General features: G+C 39.9%; 2 protein-coding genes across 4 annotated transcripts in view; both read left to right on the top strand.

The window, feature by feature from the left end:
• Window positions 1-15,432, top strand: part of si:dkey-61l1.4 (collagen alpha-1(I) chain) — a 104,782-nt gene extending 89,350 nt beyond the window's left edge. The window contains exons 48-68 of the mRNA XM_035435770.1: window positions 547-600; window positions 1,167-1,220; window positions 1,704-1,811; window positions 2,425-2,478; window positions 4,184-4,237; window positions 4,606-4,659; window positions 4,749-4,802; window positions 4,957-5,010; window positions 5,657-5,710; window positions 6,408-6,461; window positions 6,842-6,895; window positions 8,037-8,090; window positions 9,746-9,799; window positions 10,167-10,184; window positions 11,001-11,054; window positions 12,021-12,083; window positions 12,575-12,740; window positions 13,177-13,283; window positions 13,880-13,960; window positions 14,050-14,241; window positions 14,485-15,432. Coding sequence (XP_035291661.1) covers window positions 547-600; window positions 1,167-1,220; window positions 1,704-1,811; window positions 2,425-2,478; window positions 4,184-4,237; window positions 4,606-4,659; window positions 4,749-4,802; window positions 4,957-5,010; window positions 5,657-5,710; window positions 6,408-6,461; window positions 6,842-6,895; window positions 8,037-8,090; window positions 9,746-9,799; window positions 10,167-10,184; window positions 11,001-11,054; window positions 12,021-12,083; window positions 12,575-12,740; window positions 13,177-13,283; window positions 13,880-13,960; window positions 14,050-14,241; window positions 14,485-14,643 — 1,596 coding nt within the window. The 3' untranslated portion in view covers window positions 14,644-15,432. The remainder of the gene's footprint in view (window positions 1-546; window positions 601-1,166; window positions 1,221-1,703; window positions 1,812-2,424; window positions 2,479-4,183; window positions 4,238-4,605; window positions 4,660-4,748; window positions 4,803-4,956; window positions 5,011-5,656; window positions 5,711-6,407; window positions 6,462-6,841; window positions 6,896-8,036; window positions 8,091-9,745; window positions 9,800-10,166; window positions 10,185-11,000; window positions 11,055-12,020; window positions 12,084-12,574; window positions 12,741-13,176; window positions 13,284-13,879; window positions 13,961-14,049; window positions 14,242-14,484) is intronic.
• A 6,003-nt stretch (window positions 15,433-21,435) lies between these two features.
• Window positions 21,436-22,321, top strand: part of man1b1b (mannosidase, alpha, class 1B, member 1b) — an 18,510-nt gene continuing 17,624 nt past the window's right edge. The window contains exon 1 of one of the 3 annotated variants that reach the window (XM_035436325.1): window positions 21,436-21,628. The gene's annotated coding sequence lies outside the window, so the exon portion shown is untranslated. Of the gene's footprint in view, window positions 21,629-21,648; window positions 22,242-22,321 lie in introns of those variants that run through there. The other 2 variants (XM_035436327.1, XM_035436326.1) reach the window with 2 other exon arrangements.

Here is a 22,321-nt window from a genome sequence, read left to right as displayed (position 1 = left end):
AACAAGGATTCAAGCAAGTACTTAGTATTCATCAGGTTTAGTCAGCTGTCTAAGACCTTGAAAGATTGTATTTTCTGTGCTACCAATGAATGCACTAAAGAATAGTACTCAAGTGCTTAAATAAACAGGATATTTTTTCTTACTGTGTTTGTTCTGATAGTCTTACAGTACAGCAGTAGCAAATGGATTACTGTCCATAATTTTGTTATGAACATGGATGTCATTTCAGTTTTTTTTCCTAATAGAATGCAAGTAGGATTTAACATTCATTTGTGCAATACACAGATCATGAAGTTATATTTAGAAAACTATAAATATACACTGAACACAACCTGTGTCTTTAACTATGAGTTGTGAAGCTTTTATTTTCCAAGTTTTATTTTCAAGAATTATGCAGATTACTAATGTGATGTATGGTTATTGCTTGCTTACAAACTTTTTTTGTTAGGCATAGTTAATCATTAATAGCATCCTATATTTCTCAGACCTCCAGTCATCCTTTCCTAGTGTTGAAGGGGTACTAAGACATGCTGCTCTGTGTTCTAGGGGGAAGGAGGGCCCAGCGGTATGATTGGACAGTCTGGATCTCCAGGGCCTAAGGTATTGCTTCTCTGAAAGCCAGTGCTTGTCAGTCATGACACTTTCTCTGGGGGAGATAAAATAAGTATTGATCAACACCAATTAATGGAACTGAACTGTAAAGCTGCAAACCAATTCATGCTGATCCTGAAACTGTCTATATTTGTCCTTAATGTTGGCTGACAGTTAAATGCAATCACCAAAATTAACTGACCATACTATATTTGTGAAATAAAAAACTATCAAAATGAAGGACAAATTTATTGTCCTGAAACAATTTTAAAGGATTAGATAAATATAATCTGATTTAATGTTTTTTAAATGTATGAACTTTATTTACTGGCTTTATGTAAAGCATAAATATGTTCTGGGTTTTCAGTATTCATAACTGATTAACCACTTGGTTAGTTGATAACAGTGCATTTTGTTCTATTGAGGAAGTAAATCCTCCCTCTGTAGGGTGTGGTACATTATGTGGCGGTGCTGGCGGGTTTAAAGGTCTACTAACACTGCTATTCTTGGCATATTTAGGGAGCAGTTTTCTTGGCTCCCTAAATAAATGTGTTCCGCTGTTATTTTTATGACAGGGAGTGGCAGGGAAAAGGGGACTTAAAGGTGACTCTGGGAAACCAGGACCTCCTGTGAGTGTTTCTCCTCTTCTGTTACTGTGATCTTACTGTGATTTCTTAGTTCCCCTGTTAGCTCTTCAGACCTTACGCCCTCCTTTAGCCTTCCTCACTGATGGAATTTAGAACGGAATTAACACCACATGTTGATGTGCTCAACATGTACTGAACACATAAAGGACATTTAATTCACGTGTAGCACAATAACTCATAATATTTACATAATGATCACATCATTGATTATTGCTTTTATTACTTCAGTGTTGTTGCATAGGACTATGTGAAACATGCTTTACGGTTTTATAGTTGCACTCCACTCAAACTTACACCACTCAAACAAATCTGTTTAAATGCTCATGCGTTTAGTTAGTAATGTATTGTAGTGTTTATGTAAAGCCAACTTAATATAAAGTGTTGTACAGAAGTATATATAAATATGTATTAAAGACATTATAGCTGTGGGGAGTTTTGAAGAGTATGTATCATTTTCTGCTCCAGGGCTCAGTTGGGCGGGATGGGCCTCAGGGAGTTGGCGGCCCCAAGGGGTCCCGGGGAATGGAGGGGTCAAAGGGTGACCCAGGAGAGAGGGGAGAGCCAGGATTGCAGGTAGGGTTCTGCAGAGCTTCAGCACGGGCATCTCCACAGATGCAGGATTCTCTGAAACAAAGATTTTCAACTCGCATTTAATCCCGCATTCTCTGTTGGCTTTTGGTGTTCAGAACTTAAGTGCGCTTCATTTGTGTCACTGATTGGCTAACAGGCTGTTGATTTAAATGAAGATACAAAGACCTGCAAGCGCTAAGACTTTCCAAGACTGCTGTTTGAGATCCCTGCTGTAAATGAACTGCCAAAACTGTATCCAGACACCCCAGAGGGTCTCTCTCCCTTTAAACAAAATTTTGTTATAGTTGCTTATCTATGAAAAGTGCACATTTTTCAGTTTTCCTAAAATGTGGCTTATGTTATCATGGTAATATTGTGATAAGTCTAATTGTTAAATATCTACATAGTACAAAATAGGTATGTCTGCGTAATGACAGTATGATTTAAATATTCTTCAGTATTAAGTGAGTTAAATTGCCACTGCATATCAGTTGGCTTTGGGTAAAGGTGTCAACAGCTCGCCATTTTATGGAGAAGGGAGCTCTCAGTTACTTATGGGGGCCTGAAGGTGAAAAGGTTTGGGAACCCCCTCCATGAATGTGTTTGTCTCCTACAGGGGCTAGATGGTCCACCAGGCATCAAGGGGCCTCCAGGACTACCTGGATTGGAGGTAACCTGATCACACCTGGTTAATCACAACAACCATGGCCACAACAACCATGGCAAGGATTTGTAAACCCTGAGTTTGTACCACCAAACCACTGTACTCTACCAGACCCCCAGAGCAGTTGTTCCTACCTTAGTGGCCTTGGGGTCAAAAATGGACCCCTGCTGAGATCATTTAAACTTGCCCACCATTCTTCCACTGAGTGTGCCATTTATATTCCACATGCCTATGTAGATACTACACAGACATCATCAACAGACTGGTCTGTTGGCCTTGGAAATTATACAGGGCGTTCCAATTTGTTAAACAAGCAAGCACATTCATTGTTTTCCCAAAGGAAAATAAAAAGCATTTGTCTACTTGTCAGATGTACCTGGGGAGTTTGTTTGCGTAGGCTATGCTAGCAGCAGGGGACTGATCACTGCTCTCTCTCTTTCATCAGCTCACTGTGTGTTAGTTTATCTGCAGACGTGTCACATTTTCGCACATTTCTGCCAACCAATCCCCTGTGCAGAAGCACCCCTGGGAGTCCGGCAATCAAATCTGTTCTGCACGCTCAAGCAGGAGCTGCATTGTAAACATTATGCGATAGCGTGTGGTTAATGGGTACGAGACAAAAACCTGCCGATGGATGATTGGTTTTAATATTTTTAAAGGAGGGGGACAGAGCGAGTTTAAAAAAAAATAGAATTTGCTAACCCTCAACTGTTAGCAAATGCAATGGGAAATGCACAAGACTCTCCCTGAACATGCTAACTTGTATGGGCATGTAGGAATTCACATCTGGAATGACAGTATTAGCCAATATTCCTTGGTGTGCCCTTACAATTTTGCTGCAGTACTTAGCAGTCAATGGCTGGCTTGAGAACTGTAGTGATTTTAGTGTGGACTGAGGGAAATTTACTTTAAGGTTACATAAAAATGGTTAAATATAATAATGTTAACTAGTTAATATTAGATAGTTAGCCGGCAATATAGCAATGCTATTAACAATTTAGCTGACCAGGTCATCTTACTATCAATATGACATTTAGCTGACGGTAATATCGTAACTGTTAGATTGTTATTAAGATCACCTGGTCAGTGAGGCAGAGAGCCAGTGAGCCTGGACTAACTAGTTAGCTAACAGATGTTAAAAGCGGCTATTTCTTAGCCTCGAGACATAGCATTGAAGCAAAGAGATAGCCAGCAAAACTATGACTGAACAAGTTTTTCAATGTACTATCAATCATGAAAATCTCCCAAAATGATTTTTTAATATGTGAATTACAATTTATGCGCTTGTCCTGGACAGCCACTATATTAAAATGTCATAATAATGCACCATATTCATACCATTATAATTTATAAACTTCACACAGTAAATGCTAAAGGAAAACACTACCTACTGTAAGTTACATGGCTAGCCTCTTTAAGCTTGGCTATGCAAGTATGCCTGACAATATAAGCATATTATTACTGGGCTGACAGTGCTACCAAATAAACACACCAATAATATTATTGTTTTCTATTAATCATTTCAGTTTGTTCAGTGAACTGGTAATGAGAGAGAGGTTTTTCGCATATTGTTTTTGAGGCAAACATGATAGCTAGCTAGAATCTTTTCAACTAAGGTATTCCTCTATGATATCATCCAGCCACACATTTTAAAAATGAAAATACATCATACCTTATTACATACCTAAATACCTTTCCCCCCAATTTACAGGGAGCCCCAGGTGAGATAGGGGTGCAGGGCGCTTCAGGACCACCGGGACCCCAGGTCAGTACTCAAGCATTCAGATGCTCTCTACACACCAGCAAAACCATTTGTTCTCCGTTTATTTGTAGTATTTTTGGATGTGTGATACAAGTTCAAATTCTAGTATATGTGTTGTCTGTCAGCTTGCTTGTACTTTTATTTAATATGAAAATTCTGTGATGCTACATATGTAGAGTCTGTACCCCTTAGGCCTGTTTAGCATTGGGTTTAGCAATAGACTTATTGTTCTTTCCAAAATATATGTAAATCTGTCCTTGTTTCACTGTGTGTCTGTGTGCGTGTATGTCTGCATGTGCATGCTTGTGCATATGGACATACAGTTTGCATTTGTATATATCTGTGTGTAATGGATGGTATCACTATGACAGGGGTCCTTGGGTCACCCAGGGTCTGAGGGGAGACAGGGGCTGAAAGGTGAGAAGGTAAGAGCAAGCTTTAGGTAATACCTTGACAAATGATTCTTCATTTTCACATTTTCTTCTTTCTTTAACATCCTTTCTTGCGTGTTCAGGGTGTCGATGGTCAGAGTGGTCGTCCTGGGAAAACGGGACGTGCTGGAAAGAGGGTAAGAACCCAACCACCTAACCCCGACCACCATCCCCCTCCCCCCCCCCCCCCCCCCCCCCCCCCCCCCATGGTGAAGATTGCCTTGTTTACAGTCAGCTCTGAAAGTACATCCCTCCCATGACCGAGACGCTCACCCTTTTCTCTTATCACAGGGAAAACGAGGAAAAGCTGGAGTAAGGGGCTTGAGAGGACCCAGAGGAGAAAAGGTCAGCGGTTAATAATGAATCCAGAATGTTCCGTGGAGCAGACGTTGTGTGTCAGCTGTGTGTCTGACACACGTCTTTACTCACCTGAAATCCCCTGGTATCAGAGTCGGCCTTCAGCAAAATGGAGCACATGCCACAGCTCCATCGCAGCTGGAATGTTGCGTCGTAACATTTTCAGACCTGTGTAGTAAATTCACGATCGCACTCAATCATTGTTTATTAAATCCAAATACAAAAGGAGCAAAATCATCTCTTTCTAGCTAATGAAAGTTTGGAGGAGGAGACAGGAAAGGTTTAGGCACAGCTGGCGGTAGAAACATATGACAAAATGTTTGCAAGTGGAGTCCTCTCTCATAAAATGAGAGATCTATTTATCCTCCCACCTGCGGAGTGGAGGACGGCACACTATGCCCATATTGGGAGGCTGTGGCACTATTGCGTGCCCCCAAATGGAAACAATCAAAATCTCAGCCGTTGATTATGCACACTCAACAGGATACAGTTTGGAAAGAACAAACGATTATTTACAGATCTGTACATTCTCAGACCAGATGTTGCGTTTCTTTTATTGAATAAAAAATTGGATTCTCACACTGTCTTTGGTGATGTTAAAAGTTTCCCTGTTTCTCCTCTGTTGTCTGTACAGGGAGAAAAAGGAGAGAAAGGGACTCCAGGCCCCTTGGGAAGGATGGGACCTTATGTGAGTCATGATTCATATGAATCCTATCTGCCGACCTTATGGAACTTTAGGAGGAACTGTCTTACCTTATCACGCTACCACTTATGTTTTCAAAAAGCAATATACAGTGAGCTCCATAATGTTTGGGACAAAAACATATTTTTATTGCGCCAACAGCAATAAAAAGACTACATACTGACAGCTCTCTTATACCATCTCTATGGAAACAATTGTACATACCTGACTAATGAGAAACACCTGTGAAGCCATTTGTCCCAAACATTATGGTGCTCTGAAATTGGGGGACTATTGATGAAAAGTGCTGTAATTTCTACATGGTGAAATCTAAATTTATATTAAAAAATACCCTTTAATAAAACCTGAGAATCTGCACTATAACCACATGTGTATTACAAATCTAAAAATTTTTCTTTGTCCCTCTTTGGAGCTCTTTGTAAAACGGCATCAAACATGCTTTCATTAAACTGAGATCTCTCTGTCTCTCTCAATGTAATTTTAATTAAACTGTTTTGTTGGCATGGTGTATAATATGTATATATGGACCAGACCTGGGTCAAATATGTATTTGTTTTGGATTCAAATACTTTTCTAGGATTTACTGATCTTGTCTGGTGTGTTGGAACCAATGAAATACTCTCAAAAAGTGCAAACCCCACCTTCTGGTCATAAGATTTGACTATTATTCTCTCTCTCACAGGGGGCAGCTGGCCCTCAAGGCGAAAAGGGTGATAAGGGAGAGAGAGGTGTGAAGGTACGATTGCAACTCTGATTGTTAACCTGAACTAAGGCAAAGGCAGTACTGTATACACAACAATTACCATTACCATGGTGGTGGTGTTTGCAAAGACACAAGCCCTACAGAATGAAGTGAAGAGCATCATCTTTGGATAAAGAATACAGTCTGTTTATTGTGAAATGGTACTAGGCATGAAATATGATGAACAGGTAGCGGGAGGCAATCAATCAATGGCTTGCACTCAGCAGGGTATGCAGAATTGTTTGGACCAATCTGCATATATTATACAAGCCAGGTAATATGGAATGAATGATGTTCTTGTTCTGGTGTTCAGTTTAATCCTTGTGTCGGGGTTGATAAATCCTTCTCTGTAACCCCTGCCTCTCTCTCATCAGGGAGAGAATGGGAAATCGGGGGCCCTGGGCCCACCTGGGGGAGACGGGCCAAAGGTAAAGTCACTCATCAAATCCGCCATCCAGCACCTACTGTCATAGGCCAGGGCACCATGTTGTGACACTGGGCAGGATTCAGTTATCATTTGACCTTATCATTGGTTTAAAAACAGCTGTTGACTGAATGGTGGCTTTTATACACTATTAACTAACTCCTCTTAAATGTACATTTAAGAGGCGTTATTTACATTTAAGTGCCCATTTGAAGAATGCTGAAGAATTTATTACAAAAATGTTGTGAAGATGCAAAAGAAAGAGGAAATTATGATACAGATGTGATTAAAGTGGAATTCCACCCTGGGTTTTCCCTTTAGTTGTAGAAGAGTAGCTGTCCTGATTAAAATGAGCACTCAGCCAACTCTCTACTTGTAGTGAGTGTGGAGGTATAGCCCCAAACTACTGCGTTTCAGCTACCTGCTTTATGATGGACTACAATGGGGCGGGTGCTTACAGTCTTTGGGTAGGCATGAGAGCAGCTAGCCACTAAAGAAAGAAAGTTTAGGTTTATAGTGTTCAGTTACGGTACGTTTACTTCCGTGCTTAAGTTCTGCTGAAAAGAAAATGCCTCCTCGCTGTAGGGTGGCAAATTGCAAGGGTTTAATGTCAGCGAAGGAAGAAATATATTTTTACTGGCTACCGCAAGATGAGGGTGACAACAACTGCTGACAGCGATTGAGAATGCTAAACATCCTGATACACCAGAGGCACAGCTAAAGATTGTGCGAGTGCTTTGCAAGCACTTTCACTTACAAATATTTTGAGGAGAACTTTCAGGTGAGACTACTGAACATAGATCAGGACTGTCCGTTAGCTCAGTCAACAGCCCCTTTTTCTAGAATGAGAGGATGAGGGGAAGTATCCCAAAATTCAAATTACCCACCAATTGTAGTTCTTCAAAAATAAGAGAGTAGAAGCATACATCATCATGACATATACAGTACTTCTATCAAAAATGAGTACCTTTTGCTGCCTGTATTTTAGTGCAGAGATTGCATCGGCTAGCCAGTAAGAGAGCCTTATTAAATTATAACCCAGTTAAATGAGGTTTATGTCTTTTTTGTGGTGGAATTTCTCTTAAGTAAGTCAGTGAAGATCATTAGAATCCAGCGAGTTTCTGAGTGGTTTCTGTGTGTTTCAGGGGAATCACGGGCCTTTGGGGGAGAAGGGGAGAGACGGACTGAAGGGAGAGCAGGTAATCCAACGCTGTCCATTGCTTATTTTTCCCCTGACAGGATATGCTGCCCATACCGTCATATATAGCTGATGTATGTGCGTTGGTGCTATATAGCTGAAGTGAGTGATTTGGCTGTCATTAATGATTTCTCAGTAGGGTGCATCGCTATTTTGTACATTTTATACATAAAAAATACATTTTTCTAAATAAATGAAATCAGACAGATTTTCTTTAACTTATTTTGTTGAATTGATCATATTTAGATGGTTTTACATCCAAATCCTATATTTGAGAAGCCTTCCAGGCCTCTAGGATTTGGGTTAGGGTCAGAACTAGAGTTGTGGTTAGGGTTAGGAAGATGGCACTCTTTAGGGTTGAGGCAAGTATAGGGTTGTGTTTAGGAGTGAGGAAAAGTGTCAGGGCAAGGGTTAGTCTATGATGTGGTCCTTGACCAATGTCTTTTTCACTATTGGGCCTTAACACGACTTTGTGTATTCTTGTATGTTTTCATTGAAGTTATGTTTTCAAAACAAATGACTTTGAAATGATTTCCTTCTCTTTCTTTTCTTGAATTGATGGTGTTTATATTGTTTTCCATCAAGTTTAATAGAAAAATCCCGTATTTCAGAGGACTCTCTAATTAGGGCCAGGTTTAGGCAAACCATAAGCATTAGGGTTGAGGTAAGCTTAGGGTCATGTTATGAGTGAGGGAGAGGGTTAGGGCAATGGTTAGTTTCTTTTTTGAATAACAAAAAGTTTTGGGGCCTAACAATGGCCTTATGTGTTTTTGGTTATGTTTTATGTATTTATGGTTAGACTTAGGCTTAGGAAAAAGGTATGCATTAGGACTGAGGTACAGTATGTTTAGTTATGCTTAGATGTGAGGGAAGGATTTAGGGCAAGGGTTAGTCCTTGATTTGGAAGTCTGTTTTTTTATTATTATTTTTATTTTTTTTTACTTTTGGGGCCTAACACAATAACCAAGGGTTAAGGTTTCCTGGCCTTGGTCATTTTTGGATCTTGTTTATGCACCTGCTAGGAACTACACAGATTCGCTTTCACTTCTATACAGTGTACAAAAGGAGGCAGCTATTACATTGAGCACCAGGCCAAAATGTGGCTGAGCAGATGGTGGTCAGGCCAGACCAAATCTTTCCAACTGACTATGAATTTGCATAATTATCCCTTAAAAGCAGCCATATTTGTCTGTCCAGTATTTTTTTTTTATATAGTAACAATTATAATTCTAATTTTATATTGTGATTTCATAAACTGGATTCAACTTTAGCTGTTTTAGCAACTTACAGTACTGTGCACTGATTTGCAGAGAATCTAATGATGTTTTCACGCCAGTAAAGATCAAATGGCACCCTGCAGGCCAAATACGGCAAATGGTCTGCCATTTCACATTCACTGGTATACAAAGATGTCTGTGATGGGTCTAAATGCAATTACATAAGCAACCAGCTGGAAATGGAATGATTTGTCTTATATATATGTATGTGTGTCGGTGTGGGTTTGGTGTATGCATCTCAATGTTTCTGCATGGGTGTGTGTGTGCGTGTGTATTCGTATATATTTGCATACATTCTTACACATATACTTTTCTGTGTGCCTGTGTGCTGGTGTCACTGCATGATTATTTGTGTTTGTGTATTTGTGTGCATCCTCAGGGAAATGTTGGCCCTACAGGACCAATGGGGACCCCAGGCCTGCCAGGATTGCCTGTAAGTTCTCTCTCACTGCAACCCCCTGCCCTTTCTTTTCTGAAATTCAATTATTTCTCTCCATTGAAGCTGGGATTTAAAGCAATCCGTTAGCAAGAAGAGAATTACTCATACGTGTATGGCCTCAGGCTAAAGCTAAGCTCATTGTATGAGACCAGAGTCAGCCCCAGGGCTTTCCTGCTCAGCTCTTACAAGCCAGGGGGGACGGATGATGATGATGATGCTGATGCTGATGCTGATGCAATCTTAATGAGATACAAGTGGGAGAGAGTGTGTAGGTGGCTGGAAACCGAGATTAATAACATTATGTAGTCTTCGCAAGAGTGGATTAAAGGCATGTTAAAATTTTTATGTTTTTTTTCCACAGGGGCTGTTTGGAGAGAAGGTCTGTTGATCAGTCTTTTTTTCTCTTCTTTCTTTAAGTGAATAATTCAAGAGTTTTTTGACTGAACATCATGGAGATCCATGTTATATGCAGGAGCTCAGCAGTTCTGAAGTGGCTTTTGGATGTACGTCCATGAGCAGAAACACTGCTGCAAATAAAGAACAGACAAAGAGCAGTACAGACAAAATGTAGGCCAGTCGCTGAGTAGTCAACCACAGCCTAGGAAAGTAGTTGAAGCAGGGACACATTTATTCAGTCCATGAACATGCTCTGCAGGGCTCATGTAGCTGGGGGGAAGGTCTCATGATTAAATTAGCACATAAAATAGGACAGGGAAGTAGAACTGGAAATTCAGTCCCACTTAACTAAGTTGCCCTTCTTCGAAACCAGAAGACGAATTTCCAGCCACTTTTGCAATGACACCTAGATTCAAGTCAACATTTGTTCTTAACTTTCACTAAGTTTTTGTTTATCTCTTCATTAAAACTATTTAACCAAATATTTGGTCAGTAACCAAAATAATTAAGGAAAACACAATCCAATTTGACCAGTGATGCTAAAATGTGCTGCCTTCATGAGATATAAAATCTGTAACTTCCTATGGTCTTAGTATTAGAACCATAGTACATATACTGCACTTAAGATATATTTAAGGAGCGAGGAGATTCTTCAGTAAATTCCATTTACGTTTTATTGGCAGTCTATGCTATGCTTTTGTTAGTTATGAATTCATAATCAGGATGGTGAATCATGTGCATCGAGGGGAGTGTGTGGGATTAATTCTGGAGTAATTATGTAAATGTATCTGACTCTCAGGGGCTGAAGGGATTTGCTGGACTTCCAGGACCGCCCGGAGCCAAGGGTTTGCCCGTGAGTAAATGTGACCTTAATCATGTTCAGCGGCTCCTGGAATGGCTATGCTGAATGGATGTGCTGTCCTGTCTCTGATGCATCTAGAAATAATCACCCCATCCCCCCTCTCCCCATCTCCCGATGAAATATCATTTATTTATGTACCTGTTTCAGACACATTTTAGTAGGTGTTTTACATGTTTTTCATTATCCTTCTTTATATCTATTTTGTATTAAATATGAAAAGGGGGGTAGATTCCCCATCATTTGCTATAGTTCCTGTGTTGTCGACATTTTATTTTGCTTTCATTTTAACATTTATGTTTTTTTTTTAGAATATGATCTACATTTGGGGAGAAAGGCAAACTCGACTAGAGCGGTTCCCTAACATTATGAATCCATGACCCACTTAACCTGAATGAATGAACAAATCCATGTAGTCAAAACAACTGCTTTTACAGTTTAAGTGTTGTGTTGTTAAAGCTGTGATATAATTTATATTCTACGTTTCGAATGCCAAACCCAGGTTAATCCCTGCGGTAAACCATCATTTTGGAACTTCTCTAAAGAAAATCAATTCCAGACAGTAGAACAGTTCAAAACAAAATGTAGGGAAAATACAGTGAAAACAACCAACTATTACATTTTGCTGGACTTCCTTACTGAGGAGTACACACCTCTGTGAGGCTGCATTTTCTGTATTAAAAATTCTGTAATTACAACCGATAGCTTTAGTGTCGGTGGACAGTTCATCTCTTGGGAGCTTCTGTATATGAAAGAGAGAAGGACTCTCTCTTTAGAAATGGGAGCACAAAGAGATAACGAGACAGTCTGGAGAAGATGTTGTCTGTGGCAGACAGAGAGCAGAGGGACAGATGATAGACTGAGGATTAAAAACCTAGGCGAAGAAAAGAGCTGGCAAATGCTGTGTGATCAACACAACCCCCCTGGAGCTTCATTTTAACTGCCGTTTGTTGGTTTCAGGGGCCACCCGGTCCACCGGGACCACCGGGGATCTCTTTGAACCTCACTCTAACGCAACTGAAGGCAAGCCATTCCCTCTCTGTCAAACAAAAATCATGTACATCCATGCATTATATGTTGTACCATCCTTTAAAGAAGTCTGATGAGCAGTTTTAATATAATTTACACTTATTTTCATTGATGGCAGCCCCTGTGTTGCAGAAAAATCTAATTGGAGGTATCCCTAATGATTAGTTTTTATCCTTTAGCTGAATTTCCATGTCTTGTATTGATATTTCTGTAAATATTTTTTACATTATTATTTTTATTGTAATAGTTTTCATGACATATTAGAGTTACTGTTGGTACAACGCTAATTGCTCCATCCTGCTAAAGAGGATAATTATGGATTGTATTTTTACAGCAGTTTTTCAGGATACAGTAACAAGGAGAGGATACTTCAACCACCACTAATGTGTAATGCTCACCTGGTGAAATGTAACGGTGCCTGGAAATAACTTGAAGCAGGTCATAATAATCTATCTGTGACCTGCCTCTCTCTTCCCGCTGAACAGGACCTGATTTATATGTCGGACAAGCCCAATTATGTCCTGATCCAGGCTGTGTTAGACTCCCTGCGCCAAGACCTGAGGCTGTTTCTGGATCCACCCGATGGCACCAAGGAGCACCCGGCTACCACCTGCCTCGAGCTGCGGCTCTGCCAGCCCAACTTCACCAGCGGTCAGAAGCACTCCAATCAAACCTGGGCTCTCTCTTCACTTGCAGTAGAGACAATATACAGCTTTGGAGTCTGTGCAAACTCAACAAATGTCAAGCTGATTGCCTTGGCCCTTTCGCATGAATTACTTTTACAGTACATTCTGAAATATTCCCAACATTTCATTTTCTCAGATCATTGTAATGGACTTAAGCATTTTGAGAGGCCAGAGAATTAGTCTTTCCTACATTTTCTCAATGTGTATTTTTTTATTTTTCATAAAAATGTCAGCTGCAAAATGTTTTTGACCACCTGATTATGAATGACGCTATACAGAACAACCTCGATTGACTGATTGATTGAACCAGTGAGAATAAAGAGAATGGAATGTTCCCTCTCACAGAAAATATGTTGTCAGGCTGCATTGCTGCAGATGGGTGACTGGTTGCTTTGTTTCAGGGCTTTATTACATCGACCCTAACCAGGGCAGCCCAGCCGATGCCCTGCTGGCCTACTGTGACTTCACTGCAGGTGGGCGGACCTGTCTGTCTCCCAGTCAGCCGCAGGTAACCCTCTTCCTCCCCTCACCTCTGCATGCTTACCTACCGTCTCACTGAACCTCTCCCTGCTGGACTTAATGGAACGTCTGAATATATAGTGTCTCAGATTAGACTATTTCTTCTGTTATCTGAAACTGCTTTTGAAATGACACGTGTTATTGTGTCACGCGATTGTGCTCAGTTTTCGCACATCATTGCATTCTATTATGAAAAAAGGGTCAATGCTGGTTGCTCCGGGCGATCAGTGTTCCAACTTGAAGGATGAAAGGAAGGAGAACATGATGAAAAATACTATTTTCACACAGCCTTTCAAACTTGCACTGGGTGAATATTCAGATTTAGCAGATAGCAGACTTACTGATCGGAGATAGAAGAGAGAAGATTTACTGAAGCTTCACTAGAAAAGAATCTAAAAGTCTGCTCGGTAGTATCTAGATTAGCATTAAATAGAACTCCCACTGATTTCATCGGATGAAGTCAGATGGAGTCTCAGATATCCTGAGTTACCGAGCCTTTTGCAGTTACAATTATCCTTGACGCCACAGGAATAGGATCTGTGCCAAGGCCAAGGTGAACATTGTCTCTGTCCTCTCTTCCCACAGGTGCCAATCAAAGCATGGATGAAGGATTCTGGGACAGAAAACTCATTCCACTGGCTGAGCACTCTGGACGGGGGCTTTCAGGTGGGCCAGCAAATGACCTAAATTTCTCTGCTTCGCTCCTCTCTCTCAGTCCTGTTTCATAAAACTCTCTCCTCTCTGCCACCTCCCAGCTGCCCCAGTTTGAGTACCCAGGAGCCAGCGTGGTCCAGCTCCGGTTCCTCAGGCTCAGCAGCAGGTTTGTCACCCAGAACGTGACCTACTCCTGCCACTCAGGACACCAGCAAGGCCAGAGGGAGAGGGAAATCAAATTTTTGGCGGATACACGGCGACAGAGTTACCTCGGTGCGCTGAAAGACTGCGTGGTATGTTTTCTGATTTTCTTTTTTCATATTCATAACTGAACTCTATTGTTTTATGACCAAACTGTATTTATTTGTGTTTTGATTTACTCCTTAAAAATAAGCAGTAATTGTAAAATTGAAAGGTAGATAATATGTTGAGGATAGACTTTTAGCATGTCGAGAATGACATAAGATAAACTGAGCGTTTCTATTTGAGCAGTACTACGAACACATGGTCACAGACATTTTTTGTTCATGGGTTAGCAGTCCGAGGGAGCAGTGCCTTCTGGGACGCGGGAGTCTGTGTTCCAGTTTGAAAGCGAGGACCTGGACCTGCTCCCTCTCAGAGACCTGGCGGTTTTCGCCAGCGGTGACCTCGCGCAAGAGTTCGGTTTCACCGTGGGACCTGTCTGTTTCAGTTAGGAGGGGCCCCCGCTCTCAGGAAGCTCGAGGGACACCAAACCATACAGAGCACTTTCCAGTGGGGCCCCTCCGCCCCCCCCCCCCCCGGATCCAGCAAGAGCGCACAAAAAAAGAGGACAATGGGAGCTTGTCATCTTTTCATACTTTTTTTGTTGTTTCTGTTAGTCACCGAGAGAGAGGCAGCAGAACCAACAAGACAGGGATTCTCTTTTTGCTTTGGAGCAACTTGCCAATGGAGACAACAGCTCCATTTCCTCTTATTTATGAGACTCAGCGAATGAGAGAAGGCATTCCCCTGGAAAAATTCCTACAGGACTATCTTTTTAATATTGTTTACAGAGACTTTTGTTGAAAAGGTGCTAATTTATATATTTGTTGTTTTTTTTATATAATATTGCTTTATGATATCCAGGTTTTACAACAGTTGTGTAGATTCTGTAAATTATATTTGTTTTTTTTTTGTTTTGTTTTTTTGTTTGCTGACATATCACGTCAACTTCAGGTATGTTCAAGACCAAAAGAACTGTGGTTTTTACGGTACACTTTACGTGCATAGCTTTAACAATGTGTTCCAACTTGGGGATACAGCTAATGTTCTCTGAAATGTGCTCACTAAGCACTGTCTGATTACTTCTGAACATCTTTGAGAAACCAATTTGGCAGGTGTGTTTAGTTCCCCAACCTATCTCCATATTGAAATAGACTTTTACCCCTTAGTAGCCTACTTGTTCAAACAGATCTGCCATACTCTTAAGTATAGGGGTGGACTGTATGCACGCATAAGCCTTCCCTGTAAGTCATAGAATGAAAATTAAATCCATTGACCACATGGATATTTCTGCCTGAATCAACGCAATGCAAATCAATAGTATCAAACTTGCCAAGCCATGCTATGGAGCTGACACATTTGCACCATGCTCTGTGCTTCAACGTTGCTGCCATTAAGAAAACAGAGTTTAAATTTATTTAAGTTTTTAAACAGTAGCATGCTTGATATGCTAGGGCATGTACTGAAATCTAGTATCCAAACTCGCTTAGACAAAGTCATGTTATTTGTTGAAAAATAACCCCTGTGCATAAACACAAGACACCAATGCCTTTCACTCTAATAGAAGATCTGCTGAATTGTGAAGAGCATTGTGGTAAATTATTTCTCATGCATACCTCCATGTACCTACATACATCTTTGTGATTTCTGAGTTCACAGTACAGGTTCTTCCTACAGAATGAACATCAGGCAGCTTTAAGGAAATAATGTGATAGTCAGGAAATAGGCTTCTCTATCCATAATGGAGACAGCTGGCCATTAAAGTAAGCTAGTGGTGATTGCCTTTTTTGTTTTTCTTGAACAACCAAAGCTAGTACAGTTTATTGCGAGATGGGAGATTTTATTGATGCATGCAGCTTGCCTTAAAGATTGAAGGTAATTTAAGTGTGGTTGCCTTAGCTGGCTGAGACAAATCAGTGGTGCTCTTCATAAAGCAGACTTTGTTTTTTGTTTGTTTGTTTTTTGTAGAATTTGCATCAGTGCGGTTATAATGTTGTAAATTATGTGTAAATGATATGCTGGCCATTTTAAATCTATTATATGAGAGTTGTATCTTGGATTCAAAACAGTTTATCAGTTCAATAAACAACAATATAATCTGAATTTGTTCCATACTGGTAATGATGTCACATTCTTTTTTAGGCCGATAAAAATTTTCTTCCACCTGGAAGACAACAAGAGGAGCAAATGTGGTTCTTTATTTAGAATATAACATTCTCAGTATGCAGTCAAAATTCAAAAAATGAAAAAAGGAACATGCTGGTTAACAGGAGGTTGTATTTGAATGCCTAGAGATAAAGACTGAGATAAGAGAAACTAATCAAATTATCAAAGTTATCTTTTTTACTATCAAACCTGAAAATGAATTTGTATTGAGAGCTACCTTAACATATCACTAACTTCTACAAATACTGTAGAACCTGAGAGATCCAACCTCAGAGGTCTGGGCTGACCTATCATACAATGTATGAACTCATAATATGCATCCATGCCTTTTCATTATCCTTATTATGTATTCTCTTTGTCATTATCATTAAGTCGAGATTTTTAAGTTGATCTTTCCGCAGGAAATGGGTCGCACCATCTATTTATTCAAAAACTGGATAGACATCTTCCCCTATTGGGGTCAATCCAGCATCCAATCAGTGAGGTTTAGACAAGAGCTAGTTTCTTAAGGAGCAGCATGAATGAAAACAGGACCTGTGTGTAATAAATTGTTTTAATGTACACGATAGATGCACTTATTCAGTAATATTGGTAGAAGCTATTTAAATTGAACTGGATAATCAAAAGCTGCTTGTCCCCCAACTTGCTTTGAGCTCATGTCTGACCCGTATATAATAGGTTGTCCATCTTCATACACAATTCTCAATTCTCTCAATTAACAATTTAGTCATTTAGCAGACATTTATAGCCAAACCACCTAATAAAAAGTTAATTTTATGTGGCAAGCAAACACCACTAGAGCTAGCACTAAGCTGTTACAATCATGTTAGTGTCTCCGTGAAGATGCATGCCTCAAGACCTGGGAAATAAAGAACAATTTTTTTTTTTTTTTTTCTAAAAAAATATTTATGAGCAGTCTGAAAAGCTGGTTTTCAGATTGTACTGAAAAACAGCCAGCGAATCGCCCTTTCCAACTGATTGACAATGAAACATGAATGGGGACAAGGGCAGGGAAGAGACGGTGTCAAAATCAGCAGCTGTCAGGTTTTCGAAGAGATGGCACAGCCAACTGGTGTGAGGATACTGAACATAGGTCTGGCAAGTGTGTATCAAGCCATGGTTGTCTTAAAATACAAGCAGTACCATTCGCAACCTGATATGCCAGTGTGATGGCTGGCGAAGAGTGATCAAAAGTGGCATGCTTTGCGTGAATTTAGGCAGGTTGAAAACCAGGGCCTGATGGCACCATCTGGCAAGCTGGCCAGCAAGGCTTTGCAAGTCTAAACAAAAAATTGTAAGGGCTTGGACAAATAGCCATGTAGCCTCTTGGGTGAGGAAGGGATGGATTCTCCTGATGTTGTGGAGAGAACCTGCTAGACTGGGTGGCAGTTGTGACGCGTCCCAAGAAGTTCAGCTGGTGTCTAAGGGTCTTGTTTGAATTTGGTTACTAAATTAAACTAAGATTTACAAATAAGTGCTTTAATGGACTTTTATAATGAAATTAACTAATACGGAAAAAGATTCAAATTCAGATTTGAGGGTTTATTTACAGTTCACTTATAAAGCTGTTCAGTTCAAAACAACCCCATTCCTGAAGCGTTCCTGTCTCAGAGGTTCTTTATATCACTGCAACTAATGCTTCCACTGCTTCAAATGGCTTTGCTAGCTGGCTTTGCCTTTTTTACTTTAAAAGCATTTTATTTTATTTATTTGGCAATGTAATGTAAATTAATAAAAAATCTGTTTAAGTGGAAAACAGTGAAATAAGTGAATGAAAACGTCTTTAAAGACTGAGGGTGAATACATCTGTTTTACATAATACAGTCTCGTGAGCAAATAGTAAAAAAGCAAAAATAAGAAAAAGTCACTTATTTATTCAGATGGATGCAAAATAATATTTATTGAACAACCAGGGTGAAGTAAGTGCATGGGAATGTCATGGAAGACATTTTATGTATAATCTGTTTTAGTAGGAAAATAGCAAATACATAAAGCTCTAGTCATTATCTCAACTTAATATCATTTTAATATTGTATCTGATCTTGACTGGACCAAGCAATAAGAGTGTACACATCTACCAAATGAAAGATCTTCTTTGACTCCAGTTAAAATAGAACAAGTATTATGTGACATTTGCATCTGATCTAAACTAGTTTAAACAAAAAGGTGCAGCACAATAAAAATAAACACCTCCTGTCCCAAAATAGTCCTCATGAAAATACAAACAATACAGAAAAAATACAAAGGGAAGCACGCAAAGTGGATGGTTGTTTGCATCAGATGTGAACACAGCAGCACCAGTATTTCATACCATCTTAAAGGGCTTGCCCCAGGTACCTTGCATCTTAATTACTGTGTTCTCCACTGCAAGGGAGAATATGCACATAAAAGAAAGCAGAAGAAAGACATACAGCGGAGTTTTGTCAGTGGGGCAAACACAGCATAAAGATTTCTGTGAAATCCCCAGTAGTAACCAACAATTCCAAGAAAATGATGTAACTCACATCAGTCATTTGGAAAGGGAAAGTTAATAGCTTCAGTCTCTGGGTTGAGAGTATGGGCTTGTCCCTTACCTACAATCTTTCCAAGACAGGTGACAGAAGCCTTACCAAACTCACTTTGCCAAGCTTATTGGCTTATTAAGATTTGCAGTAGACAGACATGCAAAGGCAGCAGTAATTTTACATGTTCATCCCATGCTGAAATATTTATTATGCCTCGCAGCCTCCCAGTCTAGAGCAAACATAGTAAACCAGTCACTGGAACGTTCTACATACCGAAAGTTATAACTTTAAACTGTAGGAAGCCTGGTGTCACAAATGCAGATATTGTCTTTGCTCACTCAGTAAGAGAAATCTACCAATTACCACCAAGTAGGTCTGACATATTTGGCAGCCCCCACACGATCAACTCTATCATCCAGGTGTGGCAACAAAACTATGTGCATTAAATTTGTCATAATCAGTGCAAGCGCTATAAGAACTGTCAGGTTTACCATCAGGAAGAATTCTAAGCAATAAACCTGAGCTCCACAATTCCATGTACTTGTACTAGCATGGAATTAACCTCTTTTATAAAAATATTCATACTTGACTAGATTAATGCGATACACTTGCGGCTTAATTAGAAGAAAATCCTACATTTAATGGCAGAAGTGCAAGCTGGTACATTTGAAAATGAAGACAAATGTCTCCCCTCTCAGAGTCAGAGATTAGAAAGATGGAGATCAAGGCTAGAGAACTTCAGAGTTCTTCCCACAGTGCGAAAAGGCCGTGTGAAACTCTTCACATCCCTTTCTAAGAACAAGGAGGCAGCTTCAGCTTCCTAAGACAAGCAGGAGGAGTCACGGGACATAACAGCTGGCTTCACCTAACAAGTAGGAGAAATGTAACAACAACAGTATGCATTTGGCGTGTATACATAGAAAAAACTATTGTTATCTCTGATTAGGAGTAGAAAATGCAATGAAGTTCACCCACTTTCTGCTCCACAATACGATCCACTGCAACATGCCTGCAGGGCAGGTCCTGGAATTGGCAAGAGAGTGAAAACTTGATCATCGTGTGAAAATTGATGTTCTTGGCATGTCAGTCAAAACATCATTTCATTCTCCACAGAGAAGAAGCAAGATTAGATTTGCCAGCTCCTGAGCTCGGAAAAGCCAGAGACTAAAATTTGAAACCTATTGCCAAAGGTAGTTTCAGCTGAGCACTTATAGGAATTTCAGTGGCAATGCCACATTTGCCCAAACACCATAAATAAATACACAAGTGGAATACTGTCATCCCATTACTTCTCGTCGCCGACACAGTATGATGCAATAGATTTAAGAGTCAGTCGCAATCTTTCCACAGCCCTCCGAGTCTCTGGGTGGTAAGCACTCATAGGGCAGTGCAGGATTTGCAACAGTTTTAAAACCTGTGCAAATATCCAAGAAATAAAATTACTACTTTGACTGGATTTTTTTTTTTTTTTTGGTACAACTTTCAAAATGCTTGCCAGGAGGCATGTTCACATGGGCATCCATAATTCAATAATGATACATCTGATCAGCTTAGAATAAAAACTGATGTGGATATAGGATGTCGGTGAATTGGCTATTTCTTTACAAGACCATTTAAACAGCAGAAAACATGTTTTATTTAAATTATAAAGAAAGGAATTTGGCTTAATAAGTAGCCTACATGGGCTTTATAGGTAAAGCAATTTACCCTATTTATTATTTCAAGGTCACCATCACTGGACGAAAACGTGAACTAATTAAGCAGATAATGATAAATTAACAATATATTTTGTTTGGTTTCCCGTACAAAATTACAAAGACCTGCATTTACAATCTCAAAGGTCACCCCTTCTAAAAAACCGTTGGATTGTGTGTTGCTAAGGCTGTTGATGTGCATTGTGTTCCCATTCACCTGCATGTCAAGTAAGAGGTTGGAATTATAGTATCTAGCTGATGTAATGCCTACTCATTTATCTGGAAAAATATTTGTTGTTTCTTGGTGGAAAAAAGAATAGGTATTAGGCTATTTAGACCGCTCGGTTTTTATGCCGTTCCTGAAGGATTGCTTCTCAGTCATCTGAGTCAGTCGAATTATGTCAATCAGGGAGCCAGTCGTTCGGTAGGTAACGATACAATATTAAAATGTATATAATAATTTGAACAAAATTAAAGTTTTACAATTAAATTCGGGGAAAGAAAATCATTGCTCAATAAACAGAAATCGCACCGTCTTTTTTCTTCTTGGCAAGGGTACATTTGTCTTAGTTTGCACAAAGTGTAAAGTGTATTCATTATTGTTAAGCATCGTACACGTGCATCTTGAACCGATGAGAGAGAGAAACCCCCCAATGCAATAATGTCAGCTAACGTTTCTATACATCGTTAAAGAGCAGGTCATTTAAACACCTGCTATGCAAGCACGCCAAGAAAACATTTAACATTTTGCTTCCGTTTCACATATCTCGAATGAAAAAAAACAACAAACATTACAGAAAAAACGGACATTTTTCTTCATCTATACAGGCTCTAAGACAGAAGTACTACGATGCTCCGCGCACCTTCACTGACTGCGCATTCATTGGCACAGCAAGAACTCGCGCCTCTTGACTGTCACGTAAACAGCTGAGTTCCAGTTCCTCCACAAGTGATAGTGTGGTAGGCAGAATTTACCGGGCAGAAGAGATGAGTCCTGAAAAAAGATACCTTAACGTGCTTTAAATACAGCACACAAATTGGTTGTTTTTTATTTCGAGTGACTGTAATCCAAGGTAAGCTCTGGGTTACTAGCTGGTTGTAGTAGCTAATGTTATCAGACGTGGAGGAAAGTGAGATGTAGCGAGCTATGGCTAGCGACATTGTTGCTTATGATAACAGTTAGCGTTCGGTCGGTCTTAACGTTAGTCCGCTAGTTAACCTCAAACTAGCGGGTTAGCTTACGGTTATATCAAAGATCTGATCAGACAATGCTATTCCGGCAAACCAACGTTAGCTAGCTAATAACGAACTATATTTAACGTTTTGAAAACTATCCTCAGTAGCCAACGTTAATACTGAAGAATCGTTTAAGTTTACGGTAGCTAGAACGAAGAACTCGTATTGTTCGCTTCCAGTTATCATAGCTAGTCTAGATAACGTTAGCTTTGAATTTGAATTTGAATAGCTAGCTGGCTGAGTTTCTTCCAGATTTTTTTCGTTACAGATTGTGACAGGCTATTGGTGACATGTGATTTTGGAATAAATATTTAATCTGGAAGGAGCTGTTTCTCTGGTTATCCATATGTAGGCCTCGTGTGATGCCTCGGTGTGCAGTCAAACATTGTGTTGAGCCAGTCCAGCTCTGGCCAGATCGAAGAAGACCTGAAATCCCTTAACTTCATACAGGTCAGGATAGATTACATCGCCGAAACGAAGTGGGCAAATTTCGGCTGCCTAGTACATGGTATTCCTGCTTAATGTTACCC

This window comes from Anguilla anguilla, chromosome 10 (assembly GCF_013347855.1).
Source record: "Anguilla anguilla isolate fAngAng1 chromosome 10, fAngAng1.pri, whole genome shotgun sequence".
In the NCBI taxonomy this organism is placed as follows: domain Eukaryota; kingdom Metazoa; phylum Chordata; class Actinopteri; order Anguilliformes; family Anguillidae; genus Anguilla; species Anguilla anguilla.
Note: the sequence above shows the minus strand (reverse complement) of the source record. Positions and strands in the feature narration are given on the sequence as shown.